Raw genomic sequence first — 20,564 nt, 5'->3', positions numbered from 1 at the left:
GCTCTGCAGGACTGAAAAAGATCTGCAGACTGTCACACAAGCTGTTTTAGCTGTATAAATAAATTATTATTCTGCATTGCTCAGATTTACCCATTTTAACCTACAGCTTTCACACGGTACACGCAGATCTTACATCTTTAGGGACATTCCACAATCAGACACACACTACAAAGATCATTTGCTAGAAACAAACCGCAGCATCTTTAGCTTAAGAAAGGAGAAGGAAAAAAAGGTGAAAGAAAGAACAAATACCCTTATCCTTCCAACTGCTCGGCTGACTGTCCATCTCTCCACAACCGATCTACCCTCCAGCTGTGAGTATCAATTATGCATACCAATAGGACAGCTGCAAGAGGAGAAATCTACAGGCTGGGCTGGGAAACATGGGCTTCCCCGCGGCGCTCTGCAGTGCGCAGCACTGCACTGGTGCAGCAGGCGCCGGTCAGCTGACAGCGCCGGGGTGTGGAGCGCCACTGACGCAGTGCCAGCTGTAACCAGGCTGCTACTGCTCCAGCAAGAAATCGCAAAAGCAATCTCCTCAGCGGTGCAGCCATTTGCTTCTTGCCAGCAGAACTGAAAAGGTGCAAGGCAGAGAAAGAAATTACTAGCACAAAGGCAGGCAGCTTTTCCCTGCAAAGCACCTATGGTGCATTTGAAACGCCAGTGCAGCAAGGCTCAGTGCAGGCTAACGAAAGCTGGCCAGCCTTAAGCGGCTTTTCACAACAGAGTGAAGCTAAATGTAGTAATTCATCAGATGAGCTTTAAACAGATTGCTTTTTCAAACCAGGGTTAGAACACAGTCTACAAAATGCAGGCTCTTTCCTCACTTCTGTTTTTGTTACACAAATGTCTGACTGCCTGCATGACCAACAGAGGCCTCTTTGTAACTCATTGCTTGTCAACAATACACCCCTTCCTTAAAAAAAACAAAAAAGGAAAAAAAAAAAAGCTTGAACAAAAATAGAATAGGACCCTTTCTGTGTCCGTAATAAAAGTAAGAGGCTTGTGAAGAATACAAGTAGTCTCTGTGCCAGTATCCTTAGCCCTCTTGAACTGCTCAGACATATTTGTTCATCTTAACGCAGCACAGCTTGAGAATAGTTACCTCACCCTCTAATTCCCACAACCAAATGCCTTCCCTTTTAAATTAGCATGCGACATTGTCAGTGACCAGAATTACAGATCTAAGGGCATTTTTTCTGCTTTTCATTTTAAAAAAACAATCTGTAACATGCATGTGTATTGTACAGATATAAAGCAAGCCTAAATTGGAATCTCATAATCCAAAAGAGGAGCTGTAGGAAAAAGGTGTTGTCATTCTGTTTTCCATCCCCTTCAAAAACATACAATTTCTAGTCTGGAATCACTCTTTAGTATTTGAGGCCAACAATAAAATGCTGAAAAACTCCCCAGCATTGCCCTAAAACCTGTTAAATATTTGACATATCATATTCTTGCACATTTCCATGAAAATACTATAGAATGGCTGGGATGGAGAGTCCAATCCAGGTTTTAAATAGCCAGCTTTACTTTTCATTAGGACAGACCGTCTTAAATGGAGAAAGATTACCAGTTACCTGAAAGCCCAGTATCCATCTGTTACTTCAACTGCTGCATACATTTAAGGCCTCCTTTCACAGCAGGACTTGGTAATGTATTTTTAATGCATATAAAGATGTACATTTCATTCACTATTGCGATGTACAAATAAAAAGGCATAATATAGGAGGGAAAGGGATACAACAGTATATTCAGTTTAGTGCAATTGTTCAAGTTTCCTTGCGCTATATTAAAGAAGTACAAAATGCCAGAAAAAAATCTACTTTGGTCTTTCAGCTGAAATTCTCAAGATTAGTAAGAAAGCACCAAACCTTGTGTTCCCCCTGCCCTTCTGTTTCATGGCTTCATCTAGATGGGGAAAAATAAAATAAAATAAAATAAAATAAAATAAAATAAAATAAAATAAAATAAAATAAAATAAAATAAAATAAAATAAAATAAAATAAAATAAAATACAGGGGGTGGGGAATACCTGCAAAAAATGGCTTGTAGAAATGAGAGCCACCTCCCACATGCACCAAATTCTTCTCAAAACTCTCAATTAGATTAATTCCCAAAAGGTTGTATTTAGTATCCCATTTAGAGTATTTTGCTGTTACATAAGAGCTAACCACCAAAATGATCCATTTTACACATAAGGCCACACACTTCTGCTACTAGTCCACACAACTGCTTTCAAGTGCCAACAGTAATATATAGTAGCTTTTCTCATTTGTCGTCAATTAGAAGCTTTAGAAAGCTGTTTCTGCTAGTTGGCAAATTCCTAAACGTACACAAAGTCTCTGAATTTCTTCTTGATATTCTTTACATACTTAAAAAAGTACATTTATGCAACACATTCRTAAATACACATTTTGCTGTAGCCACACATACAGCTATAGCATGATTCTATAGTAAATTAGCAGTAGCCAGAGCACAAACACATGGCCAAGTCATACACTTTTGCAGAAGGGCTGTGCTACACTTCAGAATGGCTGTATTACAAGTCCCTACTATCCTCTGCCCTCAAACAAGCGATTAACTCCCTGCACAGCAGTTTCTTGTCTTTACTCTTTGCATACTCAACATTCATTCCTACCACTCCATGTAAATGATCCCAAGAAGTGTGTTCGTGTATCTTGTTTCAGGTGAGGTACACTCATGTAATGCCATTCTACATGTAAACTCACTTAGCGCAGAGACTGTGTCAGCAAACTTCTGTATAAACTTTATTGTTTCATCAGGGAAATTACATGCATATTTCTGCACCAACACTTAAACCAAAACTTCCCAGTCAAGACTCTGTCACGTAGCAGACAACTAAACAGATGCAATGAGTCCTGAGCCTGTTCCCCTGCTGCAGCCTTGCAGCCATGCATTTGCTTGAAGAGTTCCTGGCTCACCATGTACTCACTGAATCACCCTGAACAGCTGGACTGACAACAGCATTTCAGCTTTGAAAAGAAGTCCTTACTTCTTGCACAGGAGGATATTTCAGATTACTACCTAACGCTCCTCTGAAGGCTCATCAGTGCCGGCCACCGTGCTTCTGGGAAAGTTGGTTGTTTACACTGACACAAGCGCTCCATTTTCTCTGTAATTCTACCACTCTGTAATTAACTTTCAAGAGGCCTGGCTCTGCTAGTAGACTTAACTAGACTATCCTTTGCCTCTCAACAGGCAGGCCATAAAGAGCTCTGATGAAATGATGTGGCTCTAGTCTGAAGAATTTCTTTCCTTAAGGGAAGTTTCACTCAAGGTTTTTTCCCCTACTTCCTCCCACTCTTTCATCAGTTCTCACCTCAGAACAGAAGTCTCCATTTACAATTTACCTGATAGCATAAAAAACAACCGGAACCACCAAACTATCTAAGAACACAAACAGGTGAAACCAGATCAAGATTTTATGTTGAATTAAATGACTTTTAAATGCTCTTGAAGGAAACTTCAGAGGAATTCCAGGGGTTTCCTCCACCCCAGGGGGAACACATCCACTTTCCTGCTGCTGAATTATCCTCTGTATTTAACTGTACTACAAATACTGAAATAGGAATGAACCAAACGGACAGTGCTAATGTTACACAGGGCTTCTAACTTCTTTTAAACTTCATGTAATTGTTATGACCTGGTAAAAACTATTTTACTTGGGCCCCCATGCTCTGGAAATAAAAAGAAAATCTTCCTCATTATTTCCACTCAAGCTACACTCTTTGTACAGCGCCTTTGTACTTGGACTTGACCTTTGGACTTGTCCTATCTGGAAGGGCCAAGAAAAGTACGGTATTACTACCTCAGCTGTACTTCTGTAACTGAATTACAGAATGCCTTGTAACATGCAGAAAACAAGATCCATCAGCCCCTCAGATTTAATTTAAAGGACAAACTCCAGCACGTTCATCAACAAATGTCTGCCAAGCCCGATCTTCAAAAGCACTCTGGATCAAGGGTTTCCTATGAAACTGGCTGCCCTAATATTCAAGAATTCAAAGCCATTTTTAAAACAACGCAACGCTTAACATGAATGTACTGGGAAGCTTAAACTGCCACTATGGTTACACTTTGTTAGACAGGTTTCTGTCATGGTCAWAGGTTTAGATTTGGGAGATTTCTAAAATATACTTTCTGCTTGTAACTCAATAACATAAAATCCTCCATGTTCCATATAGGATTAAAACAACAAAAAAAAATATTTTTGAAGGAAAGCATAGTTTTGTAGCCTCTTTGAGGGTCTATCTGAGCCATATCCAGAAATAAGGCATTATCAGTGAAGACAGTCTGTACAACAGAAGTGCCAAGATTTGCATTAGATATATTTAGTTTTCAACTCTAAGAATATTAAAGTGAACTTCAGCAGTTAAGAATTTTTTTTTAAATTGTAGTCTTCRGATGCAATCCTTTGAAACAAATCTTGTTCTTAAGTTACAGGTCCTTGTATAGTTCTGGTGGCACAACCACTAGATGGCACCAAAGCCCTCTTTTAGGAATACATCTTAAAGCACTACTTAAAGAGTCAGGGCTGCAGCACTGCAGTTTCATTTACACAGCCTCACCAGGAAGAGCCCTGAAGGGACCTGGGCCTCCCTTGCTGCTGTTCGGCAGCATCTGAACAATATGCAAATATCCACTGAAATGAATCTGATACAGTGTATTTTTATGAAGATCAGAAATACATAAAGTCTGGTCAGCATGAGTGTAAAGTGGCAAGGTTATTATTTGTTTAGCAAGCTAAACATAGCATGCATTGAGAAATTTTAAGAATATATATCACCTAGGGTTTACTCTAACAGTGCTCCTTGCTGTTTAAGTTTTTATACATGGGAGTTCTGTTATTGTTTTTTTTGTTTGTTTGTTTGTTTTTTAAAGAAAAACAGCAGAGGAGTTTGTTTATAGTTAACTAAGGGACAGTTCTGAATTGGTAATATACTATTTTATTTATTTATAATTTTTACAGTTATGAAATACAAGGTCCCTATGGTAGGACACCACATTAAAAATATGGCCAGCTACCCAAGAGTCCACCAGGCAGCATTACACAAACCCACCAGTTCCACCAGTGAGGCCATTTATGTTTGCTTTATTGGTGTAGTTTTACAATTCTGCRGAGTTTTAAGAGCTCCAGTTAGTTTGCTGCAGTCCACTGGCACTGTCAGAAGTATTATTTTATAGGTATACACAGATAAGCTCGCGCTTAGGTTAGCTTTCAACAAAAAGCATTAGTGAGTAAATAATCAAGAATATGAATTCATGTGTACCAGTAAGATAGTTCAGACAAATGTTTTAACACTTATCAGTCATAAGCCAACTAACTTTCAGAAAGGCTTGAGGCACAGTTCCATCTGATTCAGTTACGCTGACAGGAGGATAGAAAAATAGCACTGTAATACTAAGACTCAGCAGGCCAAACACACGCATGGATCCATTTCTTGGCTTTGTGAAAAATCATCCTTCCTGTTTGACAGTAAGAGGGCATGGACGTATTAGTGGCTTGTTTCACTGCTCCATTCATTACCTTGCAATTGTGTTTAGGTAGCTTGGTATTAAAAGTTGATAACCGGTTTAGTTGATGGCTATTCACTAGAATCTTCAGTCCAATTCTATATTCTAAAATAGAGTGAGTGTTAAGTTTTTAAAAAGTGCACAACAGTTGTGGGGTAAAAAATGGACAGCACATATATTTGAATTAGTATTCTCATTAATTTGGCTTAAAAAAAAAATCCTCCGGTGTAAGGCAAAAAAATACAGATATTTTCTTCCCAAATAATGCAACATGTGAAAAGATCAAATTAAAACTGCTTTAGAGAGTGAACACAACACTGAGAAAGAGACCAGAGACAGGAATCAATAACTCTGCAGATAAATTTGAAAGTGCCACAGTCACAGCAGAGCAGCTTCCTGAAGCACACCACTGTTACCAACTGGCTGCTGCAGTCTACTCTAGTTCCCCACAGCCCCCAACCTGACCCTGGCTCAGTTCTAGCCCTGGACAGATGTGTGTCTGGTCTCAAGAAAGGGCCACTGGCTGAGAACACAAACAGCCTTCCACTCCTTCCCCTCCTGCTCCAGCGAGTGTTTTTATTTACAGCTTCCCCATGGAGCTTTCTATAAACAGAGCAGCAAGAATCTCTCTTCCCCAAGAAAGGAAAGGGGGCAGGAGACCTGCATGAATGAGCAAGGAGCTCCTAGCAAAACTCCAACAGAAGAAGAAAGTACAGAGAATGTAGAAGAGGGGACAGGSTACTTCTGAGGATTATAGGAATACTGTAAAAGCATGTAGAGATGCAGTGAGGAAGGCTAAGGCCCAGTTGGAATTGAGTCTGGCMAGGGACGTTAAGGACATCAAGAAGGGCTTCTTCAAATACATCAGCAGCAAGAGGAGGACTGGGGAAAATGTGGGCCCACTACTGAATGGGCGGGGACCCTAGTGATGGAAGATACAGAGAAGACTGAATTACTGAATGCCGCCTTTGCTTCAGTCTTCACTGCTAAGGGCAGCCCTCAAGAATCCCAGAGCCTGGAGACAAGGGAGAAGGTCTGGCAAAAGGAAGACTTTCCTTTGKTTGAGGAGGAGAGGATTAGAGATCTTCTGGGCAAGCCTGACATCCACAAATCCATGGGCCTGGATGGGATGCACCCACAGGCAGTGAGGGTGCTGGCAGATGTTGTTGCCAGGCCACTCTCCCATCATCTTTGGAAGGTCATGGAGAACTAGAGAGGTGCCTGAGGACTGGAAGAAAGCCAGTGTCACTCCAGTCTTCAAGAAGGAGGACCCAGGCAACTATAGGCCAGTCAGCCTCACCTCCATCCCTAGAAAGGTGATGGAACAGCTCATTCTGGATGYCATCTCCAAGCATGTGGAGGAAAAGAAGGTGATCAGGAGTAGTCAGCCATATTCATATTCACCAAGGGGAAATCCTGCTTAACCAACCTGATCACCTTCTCTGATGGAATGACTGTCTGGTAGATGAGGGAAGAGCAGTGGATGATGTCTACCTTGACTTCAGCAAGGCTTTTAACATCGTCTCCCATAACATCCTCCTAGATAAGCTCTGGAAGTGTGGGTTAGATGAGTGGACTGTTGAGGTGGATTGAGAGCTGGCTGAATGGCTGAGCTCAGAGGGTCGTCATCGGTGGCACGGAGTCTAGTTGGAGGCCTGTGGCTAGTGGCACCCCCCCAGGGCTCAGTACTGGTCCCATCCTGTTCAACTTCTTCATCAACGACCTGGATGAGGGGATGGAGTGCCTCCTCAGCAAGTTTGCTGATGATGCCAAGCTGGGAGGAGTAGCTGACACACCTGAGGGCTGTGCTGCCATACAGAGAGATCTGTACAGGCTGGAGAGCTGGGCGGAAAGGAACCTCACAAAGTTCAACAAGGACAAGTGCAGAGTCCTGCACTTAGGGAGAAATAACCCTAAGCACCAGTACAGGCTGAGGCTGACCTGCTGGAGAGCAGCTCTGCAGAGAAGGACCTGGGAGTGCTGGTGGATGACAAGTTGACCATGAGCCAGCAACATGCCCTTGTGGCCAAGAAGGCCAATGGTATCCTGGGSTGCATTGGGAAGGGTGTTGCCAGCAGGTGGAGGAAGGTGATCCTGCCCCTCTACTCAGCCCTGGGGAGGCCTCATCTTGAGTACTGTGTCCAGGTCTGGGCTCCCCAGTACAAGAGAGACATGGAGCTACTGGAGGAGAGTCCAGTTTAGGGCTACAAAGATGATCAGAAGGCTGGAGCACCTGCCCTATGAGGAATGGCTGCGAGAGCTGGGCCTGTTTTGCCTGGGGTAGAGAAGACTGAGGGGGGATCTGATCAATGTGTACAAGTACCTGAAGAGAGGGTGTCAAGGGGACGGGGACACACTCTTTTCAGTTGTCCTATGTGGCAGGACAAGAGGCAATGGGCAAAAACCTAACCACAGGAAGTTCTGCCTGAACATGAGGGGGAATTTCTTTCCTGTGAGAGTGACAGAGCACTGGACCAGGTTGCCCAGAGAGGTTGCAGAGTCTCCTTCTCTGGAGATATTCAAGGCCCGCCTGGATGCAACCCTGTCTAACATGYTCCAGATGACTCTGCTTGAGCAGAGGGGTTGGACTAGATGATCTCCAGAGGTCCCTTCCAACCTTACCGATTCTATGATTTGCCACTGCCATCAGTCTGTTATGCCCACTGAACAATTCAAGAGAGCCCTGCAAACACTTTCTGTTAAAAGAACAAAAGAGCTAGTACGTTAAGTATAATGTTCAGGCTTTTTTAAAGTAATCCTGTCTCTGAAGAGTTAACTGTTGTGGGATGAAGCCTGAGATACACAACAGCTGTTTTCAGATAGTACAATATATTAGAGAAGGAGCAAAGTCTTGCACAAAATCTGTTTTAACAGCACAGGTATCGCTGAAATCTCATCAAAAGGGAAACTCTCTCTCTCTCTCTCTCCCCCTCCTCTCTATGCAGGTATAGAACAGGTAGAACCAAAAACAGCAACAATCATACAGAACTAAACATAAAAATGTCTTCCACCTTATTTTCATAATCCRATTTCAACTGTACCAAAATGACCTTCCCTTCTCCATATACCTGTTATTCCCTTTCAAAGTGCATTTCATGCAGATAACATACATCATGCACACAGGACTTCATGAACTGCAGATGGTAGCTACTGCATAAGTTATATTGTAGAGTCAAAACTAACAGTTAGTTTTCCATTTTAAACAGACTTATTGTGCCAGAAGCACTCCCACTAAAACCAGCTACTGCAGAAATCATAAGACTCTCTTGAAAAGCAGCAGAGTACCGTGGTATCAAAAAGCAAAGTAATTCTCTCTATTCTACAAAGAGCTGGAACTCCATGAGGCATTTATTTAGAGAACAGACCACAAAGGGGAAAAAATGTGACACCAGTCTCATCCTTTACCTTTCTGCTACTTTATACTATCACATTACTAGAAGAAAAATTTACTAAACTGAAGTCCAACTTAAAAAAAGCTAGTGTGCACACAAACCAATGTTAATGTTTACAGGTTACTGAACTCCTTAATGGTCAATTTTCTAGTAATCTGAATACTACGCTCCATCATGGGTATTATTTATTCTAAGCCTTGATTTTTATTCTAAGCTATGGTAATAGTACAAGCTGCTAGTCATGTGCATGGAGATGCGCAGGTTCTTTTCCAGATTCCAGACAAAGCAGTAGCAAAGGTATTTTTTTAAGTTTAAAGGTGAGAAGTCTAATTGAACTCTGTACAAAAAGAAAGATATGAATCACAGACACACAGCAGACTGAGAAACTGGTGCTGGCTTACTACTATGTAGTAAGAGCAAGTTTGGAAGGCCACCTAATGCCCAGCCCACAGACAATCACAGAACAGCTTGTAATGAGTGATGACTTATTTCTGTATCAACAGATCACCAGCAGGAGAACTGAAGGCGAAAACTGAAGACAGCCAGTCCATCCCTGATAAACAGACTTAAAAAAAAAAACCAAAACAAACAAACAAAACCCTAAAACAATAATCAAAATATGAAAGAGTGCAGACATTAACATTTTGTTACTCTTGGTTTACACAGTGAAGTCTTTTGGGGGAAAGAAACAAAGAAAAGACAAGTCATGGCATGCCTAAGTTTAGCTAAAGAATTATGCTGATTAGTGAAATGTAAAACAGCATACACAGATTACCTGAAGATTTATTCAGCTTTGCTGAAAATATAGCAGTAGATTTTTCCTTTTCCTTAATAGAAGCAGTTTCTCTCTCAGCTTCCTTCTCAAAAGCTTCTGGTTTTACTACACTGACTACCTCTTTTTCAGTAGGTGAAGATGAGACATCTGTGGCCAGTAAGGGCACCATGGATACTTCAGGCACTTTGTCCACAGCCTCCAAGGACTTTTTCAAGAAATTAGTATCTTCTTCAGATTTTACTTCTACATTCTTTATAGACAGATCACAAGGTAGCTCTGGGCAAGGTATCTGCCTCTTCTCATCTTCAATTACATTACTGATCTCTTCACTTTCATCTTTGTGCATTATTTTGCTGTCAGGGATTTCTGCCACAAACTCAGGAATAGTTTTAGGATCAGCTAGTATCACAAAGTCTTCTGTCACTGGGACTGGGGAAGACTCCATGGGTGAGAGACTCTTCTTGTCTCCTGCTTTTGGTTCCTTAGCAACAGATGTATCAGCTGAATAGGCCACAGCATTCAGCTTTTCCATTTGAAGAGGAATCTTCTCTGCTTTGGCTATTTTTGTAGGTGTTGGCTCAGATGGCAAAGCAGCAGTAATTCTGTAAGAGTCCAGTTCAGGTTGGAAAGATTCAAGATAAGGTTTGCCAGTGGCAGCTACTGAATCCATCAGTTCTTCCTCACGTTCATCATCAGTTACAATATCCTCAGTTGATTTATTTTTTAAGATGAGAGATGGATCTTCACTTTCTTTCTGAGAAAAGTCAGGTATCACCTGGCTATTAAACAAGTCAGATTTTCCGAACTGGGGAGACAGTTTTTCAATTAATTCTTTGTGTTCAGGCACATCCTGAGAAACAGGTTCTGTTATCAGTGCCTTTGAATAATCTGTAAAGGATGGAGAAACAGATTCAGAGACATTTGTTTCTTTAATTAAGTCACATGCAATAGATATATAAGGAGCCTCTATATCTTCAGGAGTAGCACTACTCTCATGATCAGTTTTTTTAAATATTACTTCCTCCTTAGCTTCTTGTGACTGCATCAATGGTACATGCACTGCTTCTTGGTGTAAGGGAGRTTTACTGATCTCCTGTTTTACATCCTCATAATTAGCAGTAGGAATAAAGGTTTCTAATGGAGAAGCTTCAAGCTGTACAGCAGATGCTTCTGCACCAGCAGTCCCAGCGTTTAATGGGGCTTCCATAACAATATCAGGCAATATAGGTGATGGGGCAGCTTCAGAGTCTTCAAACGAGGGACAGAGTTGTGTCATGGGTTTCAGAGTCTCTTGTACTGACTCAGAGGTTTGAACTAAATCAATCCTTGTTTCATAAGCAAGTTTTGTACATGCTGCATCATGCATTTCACTCTCATACGCTTCTTGCACTAAATCAGGAGTGAGACCTTCAGGCATATTTGCTGCAGCGTCAGATGACACTGTTGATAAACTATCTGTTTTAGCAGAGTCAGCTTCCTGTTCTTCCTGCTTGCCAACTGCTTGAGTGCCAAAATCACCTTGTTCTGTGCTGGTCTGAGCTTTCATTTCTGCAATTTCTTTCTCATCGTCAGTTTTATTTTCTGAAGTGTCTTCCTCTAGAGGAGAAAGAGATTTGATTTTGTTACCATCAGGAGTTACAGGGGATTCAAATTTATTACAAGTGATGTAAGTCTGCGAAGAATCTTTTATAGCTTCTGGGGTACTTGGGAGAGAATGATCTTCAGTACTGCCTTCACTCTCTTTTTCATAATCCTTCTGTACAGATATCTTATCTACACCATATTTCTCATCTAAACTGGTTTCTAATTTGCCATCTATCTTTCTTTCAACATCCTCTTTCAAGCTGCTAAGTCCATGACTAGCACCTTTTACTTCCCATATTGGCTCAAATGGTTTGAAGTCTACATATTCTTCCCTTCTAAGGGTGTCTTTTTTCAATGACCCCTTTTCTCCATCATCACCATCTCCGTATTTTTCTTTTTTGTAACAGGCGTCTTCCTCGTTTTTCTCAAACGAACCTTCAGGAGTTCCTGGAGATATATCCAGTTGCTGTGCAGGCATTTTCTCTAGATTAGGTAATTCTTTAGGGCCCTCTAGCTGTATTTCTTGTTTAGCTTGAGATAAAATGGCTGCTTCTGCTTTAGCAGATGGGGATTCCGTTTCTGAGTATTTTACTTCTGAAACATCTTTTTCATTTCTCTCTGTGAGAAACGGATTTCTTCCGTTTTCTGCAGTGTCTTTATAAGCCTCACTTGCATTTTCTTTGTAAATGGCTCTTGAAGGTAATCCATCTGAGAGTGTATCAAAGGCTGTGTGCTCTTTAAAGGTATCAGCTGAGAAAGAAGAGAGAGAAGGAAGAGTAGCAGCAGTGACAAGCGAGACTGCAGTAAAATCCTCTTGACCAAGTGACTTAGTGCTACCTGGCTGCTCCTGCAAGTCCAGAACTTTTTCTGTGACCGTGGACAGAAAGGAAAGTTAGAGAATGGAAGTGCAATGCAAACTTTCATGACAGGTTCACATATTGTTAGTTGTTAAAGAAATTCTTCCAAGTACTATCACAAATACAACTAGCCATTAAAAGACTTTAAAAGTTTTTTTTTTTTTTAAAAAAAAGCTATTCTATTTTACCTCTTCTAGTAAAAAATATGAAAGAGGCTAGAGAAGCAGCAACTGTATGCACTGCAAAGATCAGAGTAAAGCTGAAGATGCCAGACAAGTGCAGAACACCCAAGTAGAGCAGGCAATATTAACAAAAGGGGCAGGGGGTGGAGGGGAGAGAGAGCAGACAGAGCATGTATGCGAGTGTGCTTGTGCATAAATATATGCATAAATGTGCATGCCAATAAATTGCTTTTTCGTAATGGGAATTTGGTGGATAATGTAGTTAAAGAAAAACCACTGAATAATTAATATAGACACAGATTTTACTTATATAAAATACTGCAGAAAGTTACTATGGATTTAATCTTTCTGCTAAATCAGTAAAAGCAACTATGTTTTAACATGTTAACAGTATCAATTTTTCTCTTACATCAAGGGTCCAAGAATTCACAGATGGCTCTGTCTTGTTCATAAAATATTGTTTACTGTGAAATTAATGCATATTAAAGTCTTGAACAGATCAACTGAAAATTTAAAACTGAAAAAATAGAAGCTATTCTTGGACCCATGTTGACTTTTAGTAAATGCAGACTAATTGGAAAAAGTTAATGAGATCTGATCAGAAATGCAGGACGTATTCAGACAAAGGCGAGCAGAAAGAACTTGCCTGCAGAGGAGTGCATCAGAGGCGCAGATGTAGCAGGAAGAGCAAAAAGGGTCTCATCTGAAAAACAAACAAATAACCTCAGCAGAAATAAAGACTAAGTAGGTTGAAAAATGGAGAAAGCAAAAAAGGAGTAAGTTCCCAGTAAATCAACAGATGTACAACCAACATCTAGTTCCGTGGCTCTTTGTGGATGTAGATATAAGCCAGGTAAGTCAGGGGAGCCAGTGTTCAGAATTCTCCATTTACAATGGTTCTTTGTCAAAGTAACTGAGGCTTCTATACTCTTCTAGCCAGGGACTGATTTTAAGATAAGACATGCCATAGTAACTAGTCTATTTTCATTCTGTGAACTTCCACACTACTGAGAAGCTTTAGTATCTCTAGCAGTACAAAATAAACATGCCTGCCATTGACACTGACACACTGTTCTTAACAAGCTTTTTTGTCAGAGGGTCTCCTAACTCCTACTAACTTGCATTAAAAGAGCAGTAACAAAGAGACTCTTTCAACTAAAAATTCTGGGAAGTTAAAACTGCATAAAGTAAGTTTTGAAGCCATCCATAAACAGAGAGTTGGTCAAGCATGCCAGTACCGACCAAACAAGTATCAATAAATGACTGCACTCATTATTATTATTTGCATTATGTTGTAATGTAGACAAACTGCCAAASGAAGGCACTATTTTAAATTGCTCCTTGGCATAATCTATGGAGCATATTTTGCTTTTCTAAATTTGTTTTGACCTTAACAGTTTACATAAGAAAATCCCAGATCCCCAATTTCCACCCGAAGAGCTAAATAAATATAGGGAAGAGAACCTTTCTACTAAGCTACAAAGTCACTCCACATCACAAATGCACTAAGGAAAGAAGCCAGATAATCCCAGAGTTTCAGATTGCAGGCTAGCTGTAATAAATGCATACAACTAAAATGTTTTACAGAACTGCATGAAACATTTAATGAAATCCCAGTGTAGAAGCATTTTTCTTCTTCTTCTTCTTCTTTTTTTTTTTTAACTGTAAACAATGCCAACTGCTATTATGAACCAGACAGATCAGAATGAGTCCTCCTCTGTATTTCTACATCAGCTGCAGTGTTTTTATCTGATCCACTGTGGCTTGTTGTTGCTATTTTTATATTAATGTAATGGCACTTAAATAGAAATATTTCATTCTGGAGAGTACACAGTTTTCAAACTAATGCTGTTAAAGACTAATTACAGTTTATATTAAAGCATTACAATTCGATTTTGAATTTCAATTACAGACAAATTCAACTGTCTTCAGTTTGCTGTTTGCCTGGACAAAGTACTAGGAGAGTTAAGAACTTAAGTGCTGACTCTGTGCACTTTCAGCTTTTTATTTATTTATTTACTGTCATAGTGTAAAAAAAGCTATTTTTTAAAAAAGATGAAAGGCCAAAARTGAGAAATCCTTTAGGCCCAGCAGCACACACGTAATGAACCAGTACAGTAATTTTTGTTTCTGCATCGAACCAAGATTTTCTGTAATAACTATGTCACTTAAAGATACTCAGGACCTGCCTGGCTTACCCAAATTACTCCTGAGAGTAGTTTTCCAAAAAGTCTCCTCACAGCCTACATTTCCTGTCACAATGTACAGTTATTTTTGTTTCAAGAACTGCATAACATTGTTCATCCTCAAGTGATGCTTATAATCCACAAATTATGGCAAGATATGAGAAAACAGAGTAATAAAGTTGGAATGTAGGACTCAATATTTAGAAGGTTCCTCAACTCCCAATAGGCTAAAAGGACTTCTCAGTTTTCTAGAAATTGCATTTTCCTATTAAGGACCACACAAAGGAAACCTCAATCCCAAATTTAGAACATGTTAAAACAGTGTTCAGTTTAATGGTGGCAAAAGTTTTCAAGAATAAAAATCACATTGGAGGACAACTAATCAATATGTGAAACTRGAGGTCACAGAGAACAACGCTCATCAATACATTGCCAAGTATCATTGTATGGCCTTTATTCCAGAAGATGCTCAACTCTGTGTACCCTCACACATTCGAATCTCTACTACAAGATGTTGCTGCTTCTGCAAGCAAGCTAGTGCAGGGCCCACAGGCCCACAGACAAGTTAGCAAGTCACTGATTCATAGATCTAGAAAGGAGAATTTCACCGAGAAGTCAGCTTGAGACCAATCCATCAGTCCAGAGAGCTGTTGTGCCTTCTTCATAACATTGTAGTTAAGAGCACAATGTTTTTCTCTATCTATCTATCTGTCAGCTTCAGTTTCTAGCATACCCAGCATGTCAAGAACCAGTGGTCTGCCTTAGGTGTCAGGCTAATTAGCCTTAGGCTTTGCAGCAAGAAAGATCAGACTTCCCTTTTTCCCTCAGTGTCTTCCCTACACCAACCAGCAAGCAGCATTTCCTGACCGTACATACAGAGCTGTATTTAGGCATTAGATGCTGATAGTGCTGAAGTAGCTAATCACTTAGCAGTTAAATGCAGTTGTAGTGTCCTCACACTCCGTTCTTGAGTCTGCGTCAATCTATCATCCCAACCTCTTACCTGCCCATGGCACACCCCTCTTGGAGCACTGCACCCCTCTTCACAAGGTCCAAAGCCTCCAAGGACCTGCACTGCAGCAGCTCACCAGGGAGCTGGTAACACCAGAGGATAAAYCTCCTTCCCTCCCCAAAGCCACATAGTCCAGTCTCCTAGGGACTATGTTGGAGCAGCATAACTTATTTGCTGGAAGGAGTTTCTGCTTGACAGCAGAGGATAGAGGGGCAAGAAGCAGGGTGCACCTGATGAGACTGGGCTGTGCAGCTTGAAGAGACTTCAGACCCCCCTCCCCCCCCCGGAAGAAACAGGCAAGGAGACAGTAATTCTCACCATTGGAAGAAAGGAAAACCAAGCAAAGTCAACAATAAAAAATAAAAATTAAAAGAAGGGACAAAGAAGGAAAACAGAGGTCACTGGATAAGGAGATAGAGAGGGAAATGTGCAACAAGACCTCAAAGGTACAGTACACTTGGTCTCCRAAAGCCAACTGCAACCTCCACCAAAAGTTTTAGCCTTAACAAAAATCTTTTAAATGCTTCACAGTCCTAGAGAGAGAGGTTTCAGTTTCTATTGAGGAACACTGATTTAGGAGTGCTAGCACTGATKTTTGGAGTGGTTCATGAAAATAGCACATTGCAGGAACTCTTTTTCATGTTTAGCTTCAATATACTCAACACAGAAATGTACAATAGCCAACTCAGTCACTGAATTCCCAGATTCTTATACTATAAGGATATTAAGCCTACACCCAAGAGTAGAAAAAGCCATTACACAGAAGTGCTATTTCCTAAGCAGCTGAGGAGAATCACCCACTTTCCCCATTACTCACATCAGAGTTGCTATTTTCCTGCTGAAAGGAAGAAGATACAAGGACTTTCCTGCTTCTGGCCCCGATAGTCACTCTTGAGGWGTAGGGAGAACAAAGTAGAACCTTTACAGCTACCACATCAGTAAAGTTGCTATCTGAGAGCATATGAACCACTCTTTCAGACTATAATTCAAATGATATTTAATTGAAGTGACAGTGAAGGGAATGGTATTTTTTCCAAGCAATGACATTTGCACTGAAGAATCTTTACTGCTGATGCAAGAGTTGGAGGTAGAAGCTTCTGGGAAACAGAATTGTGTGTGTCCTTTGGTAGATAAAAGGGGGAAAAAAATACAGCATCAATCATACTTCAGTCTGCTGTACAGCACGACTGCCCAGACTGATGGACATACCRCAAGCAGCATGCAGGCCACTTCAGCTAGCACTTGCATACCACTCAGAAGAGCCAACTGCCTCTTCCTGCCTTTTGCATGAGAGCAGCAACACTAATAACAGTTGCAAGCAATAGCCATCCTCACAGAAAGTCCCTGTGCACTCTGTTCTTTTGCAATAAATGAAAGCATTTGGAGAATGTCATACAGGTATAAATTTGTGACAAGTCATTCATTTTGAGGGAGCAGTGGAGACTTCTGTGGTTACATGTCAAACATTGTTGCAGATCCCTCAGTATATTTGCTCTGTTCTAGCACCACGGGCTCAGTTCAGTGAAAAGAGCAACTATTATCTAGATTTCAACTTAACAAACCCAGGAAGTTTATTTTTAAGCACAATAAAAAAAAAAATCTGATTGGAACCTCATTTTAGCAGTTTCCCCTTCACAAGCTCCATCATCATAATTAGCAATAGTAATAATGAGTAATAATCTGAATATGCTGGGAAAGCTACAAGTTAAGGTGTTTTACAGGTCAAACAAAAGATTCAAAGATAGCATTATAAAGAGTTTGTGCATATCCTGCCAGAAATCTGTACTACTTCATTTTTTCTTTTTTTTTATTTGTAAAAAAATGCAAGTAGGATTTATTGTAGGATGGATCCCTGAGGCTGGTTTTTTTGTATTTGCATATCAAGGGCAGAAACTAAGTGATTTAAACTAAAAAAAAAAAAAAAAAAAAAAAAAAAAAAAAAAAAAAAAAAAAAGGAAACAACTACTAAAATTAATTCTCATCAAGAAAAATATGTATTTTTTCAGAATATCTCAAGCTCTAAAACTTTTTGAAATAAAGCTTCATATTCAAAATACCTTTCTTAACATAAGCAGCTATAGCAAAACTTCACTCAAATACAAAAAAATGATTAAGTAAAAACTGAAGACTTGTAACATGAAAGAAAAAATTCAATAAAATGAACTGTTGGATTACTATTTTCATCAAAAGAGATTTTGCTTCATGAAATACAGCAGAATGAGGCCTAGAAATTAACAGAAGATCTCCATGAGAAAATAGCCTTTAGTACAAATTTGGTCTGCCAAAATTTGTATGGATGCAGTTTAATGACTTAGCTGCAGTATTCTGGTTAAAAAAGATCCMTTTTGTGAATGATATTCCTTTATATTGTTTATTAATGTAATATAAACTATTTTTTTGAGGAGAACTTTTAGGCAGACAGGTGATCTTTTCATAGCATTCAACCGAATATTAGTATTTTATTCAAACAAACACCCACACATCAGTTGATGAGTGCTGTTTGCCTAGTCAGGCAAAAACTTAACAGCTTGGTTTACTAGTACACTCCTCTGGATCTTTTTCTTTACATACACATATGTGAAAGGAAAAGCATTTAAGGAATGTCAGAATACATCCATGCACAAAAGCAATTCATATTGACTGCACTACTATGTTAGCCAATATATAAAAAAAAAACACTCTGTAAATTTTATCTGAACTTCAAATACTCTCGAAAGAAACCTGTAGCTTCTCYGTTAATTAGCATGAACACTTGTGCTTTAAAACTATTTATTACGGTTTCAACTAAAACTAAGTTCCACCGACAAAAAAACAGTTTTATTTAAAAATAAAAATCCAACAGACACCAGTATGACAAAGGAAAATCCTTTTAAAGCCCATTTTAATTTGTTGCTGGTTTCCCCACTAACCAGCATTGTTACAAGAAATTGATTTTACCAGTATGAATTCAAACCATTTCATAGAATACTTCATACCAACACTTTGGATACAGAATTGGAAAAAAAAAAAAAAAAAAGAGAGAGAGAGAGAGAGAGAGATTTCCCAGACAACTAAGAGAGAAAGATTGGCTGGAAAAACTTCCAGAGAAAAAGAGTTCAAAATAGGGGGGAGAGGGGAAGTATACTGACAGCTCCAAGGAAAGCAACTTACGAATGGTGGAGGGGAAGAAGGAAAATAAATAAAGCTTCTTCAATACATCCTTGCCAAAGGAAACCAGAAAGCAGAGGGCTCTTCTGCCTAGTCACAGAATAGAAAACTTAGAAAGAATGTGTTCTGCCACAGGAATTAATACTGCTGACATCAAATGTCAGCAGCAGGTTTGTTGATCTGATACTCCCTCATTTGTATATAAGAGCTTAGTTTTGAAAAAAAGTCAAAGTATTTTGTTTCCTACGTATAAATGTAGATAGTAAACTTCATCCTGGTGTATGCACTAGCTTTAGTAGGTGACTGTTATAGGGAATAACTAGATAGCACTTGATGGCAGTTTCAGTCTTTCAAAAATAAAATTCATTTCCTGGATTAAGTTATTGTAGAATGCACRTTGTTCTACAAGCAACAACAAAAAACAGTTGGCAAGAATAAAGGTTTTAAGAATCCAGTTCACTCGTTCTTCGTTTAGAAAAAAACAGTCCCTGCCCTTTTGGTTAGTAGGCATTTTTCCTCTTACAGATCCAAAATGGAGCTCTGATTTTGAGTGGCCTTTCTTGTTAACATAAATTTTAACAGTAGAAGAATACATGGCAAAGTCAGTTTACTCAAGGGAACTACATCTGTGATATTACTCACATGTAACATGAAAGTGATATTTGCAGCAATTCTTCTGAGGCTGATAGAAAAAAGAAATTGTCTGCCTGCTTCTTCAGTGCATCTAGTTGTTAATTTGTCCACAGTGAAGCCTGCCCCAAGGAGCATTTCTGATCTCCAACTACTATCTAAGCAAAACATACATATGTAGCAGTACTACAAAGTTTTACTCTTTTAGAGACTCCAGAACTACAAAAGCCTTAAAGCTTTCAGGCTGATTCAATACCCTCTCCCTTCAGAACCACAAGGAGGAACTGCCACTTTCCTTTGCTCCCCCCCCCCTCCCATGCTGGTATCAGATGATTATGAAATTCAGATTAAGTTGTTACCTCTTGCTGTAAAGTTTCAAAGATAACTTACATGGCCATTTGAGAAAGAAGATTTAAACAAATGCAAGGAGAGTAAAGTTCTTAGATGCTTATTCCCCTACTGAAAAAGGAACGAGGGCATACAGCTTCAGAAGAATTTCATAAGTGGAGTTTGCCTAGGCAAATCCTTTAAGTGATCTATTACAAAGCAAATGCTCTTACATGTTTTACCAAATATTTAATGAATTCAAGATAAAGAATATTTGACTGCTAGTAGTATCTTTTCACATCACTAAGTCTGTCTGCAGAGCCACAACAAATAATTAGGTTTTCTCATTCAGCTCTGTTTAGTTTATATGTATAGTTTATAAACAGAAGTTTCCAGTTTAGGAGACAAAAGATTAAACCACTTTGAAATTTTTGAGGAATGTAGTTATATGCAAGCTATTACAGCAGACAGATTGCTGAAGTGTTAAATGAGAACAGGAGCTCTATTTCCAACATCTCGAAGGCATCAGAGCAAGGATCTCAAAAAGATCCATTAACTTTGATAATTAACAAAGATCAAGTAGAGAGAAGTTATCAGAAATCTTTTACAAAACTGTAGGACTTACCCACTTTGCAGTAGTTTCCATGAAGATCTGAGATGATACACCATTTGCAAAATGAGTTGCTATGCTGCATAGAAACTTCTGATTTTATGTTATTTGAAATAGGTAAGACAGTGAAGAAGAATAGCTAGTTAAAAACATGTATTTTGAACAATGCTAATCTAAGTAAATTTACTTCAGTTGATAGAAATATAATTCTCTAGACAGAAGTAGACATTTTCAGTGGCTTAAGCAGAGATCTGTAACTAAATTGGTTTAAGCAGACTTTCTTCAAAATCATATTTGTATTGTCCAACTTAAAGCTATTATTTGTCA

The 20,564-nt window shown here is 39.4% G+C and overlaps 1 protein-coding gene across 8 annotated transcripts in view; it reads right to left on the bottom strand.

Annotated features, from left to right (window-relative positions):
* Window positions 1-20,564, bottom strand: part of RTN4 (reticulon 4) — a 68,386-nt gene that overhangs the window by 21,068 nt on the left and 26,754 nt on the right. For 2 of the 8 annotated variants that reach the window (XM_085311581.1, XM_085311578.1), the window contains exons 2-3: window positions 12,972-13,028; window positions 9,703-12,153 (exon numbers count right to left, since the gene is read on the bottom strand). The exons of 1 other annotated variant lie outside the window; for it this stretch is intronic. In XM_085311581.1, coding sequence (XP_085167707.1) covers window positions 9,703-12,153; window positions 12,972-12,987 — 2,467 coding nt within the window. In that variant the 5' untranslated portion in view covers window positions 12,988-13,028. Of the gene's footprint in view, window positions 1-252; window positions 363-9,702; window positions 12,154-12,971; window positions 13,029-20,564 lie in introns of those variants that run through there. 5 more of the 8 variants (XM_085311582.1, XM_085311580.1, XM_085311579.1 and 2 more) reach the window with 4 other exon arrangements.

This window comes from Rhea americana, unplaced genomic scaffold (assembly GCF_003343005.1).
Source record: "Rhea americana isolate MKP2758 unplaced genomic scaffold, rheAme1 scaffold_344, whole genome shotgun sequence".
Classification (NCBI taxonomy): Eukaryota; Metazoa; Chordata; class Aves; order Rheiformes; family Rheidae; genus Rhea; species Rhea americana.
This window is presented reverse-complemented; position numbering and strand designations above follow the sequence as displayed.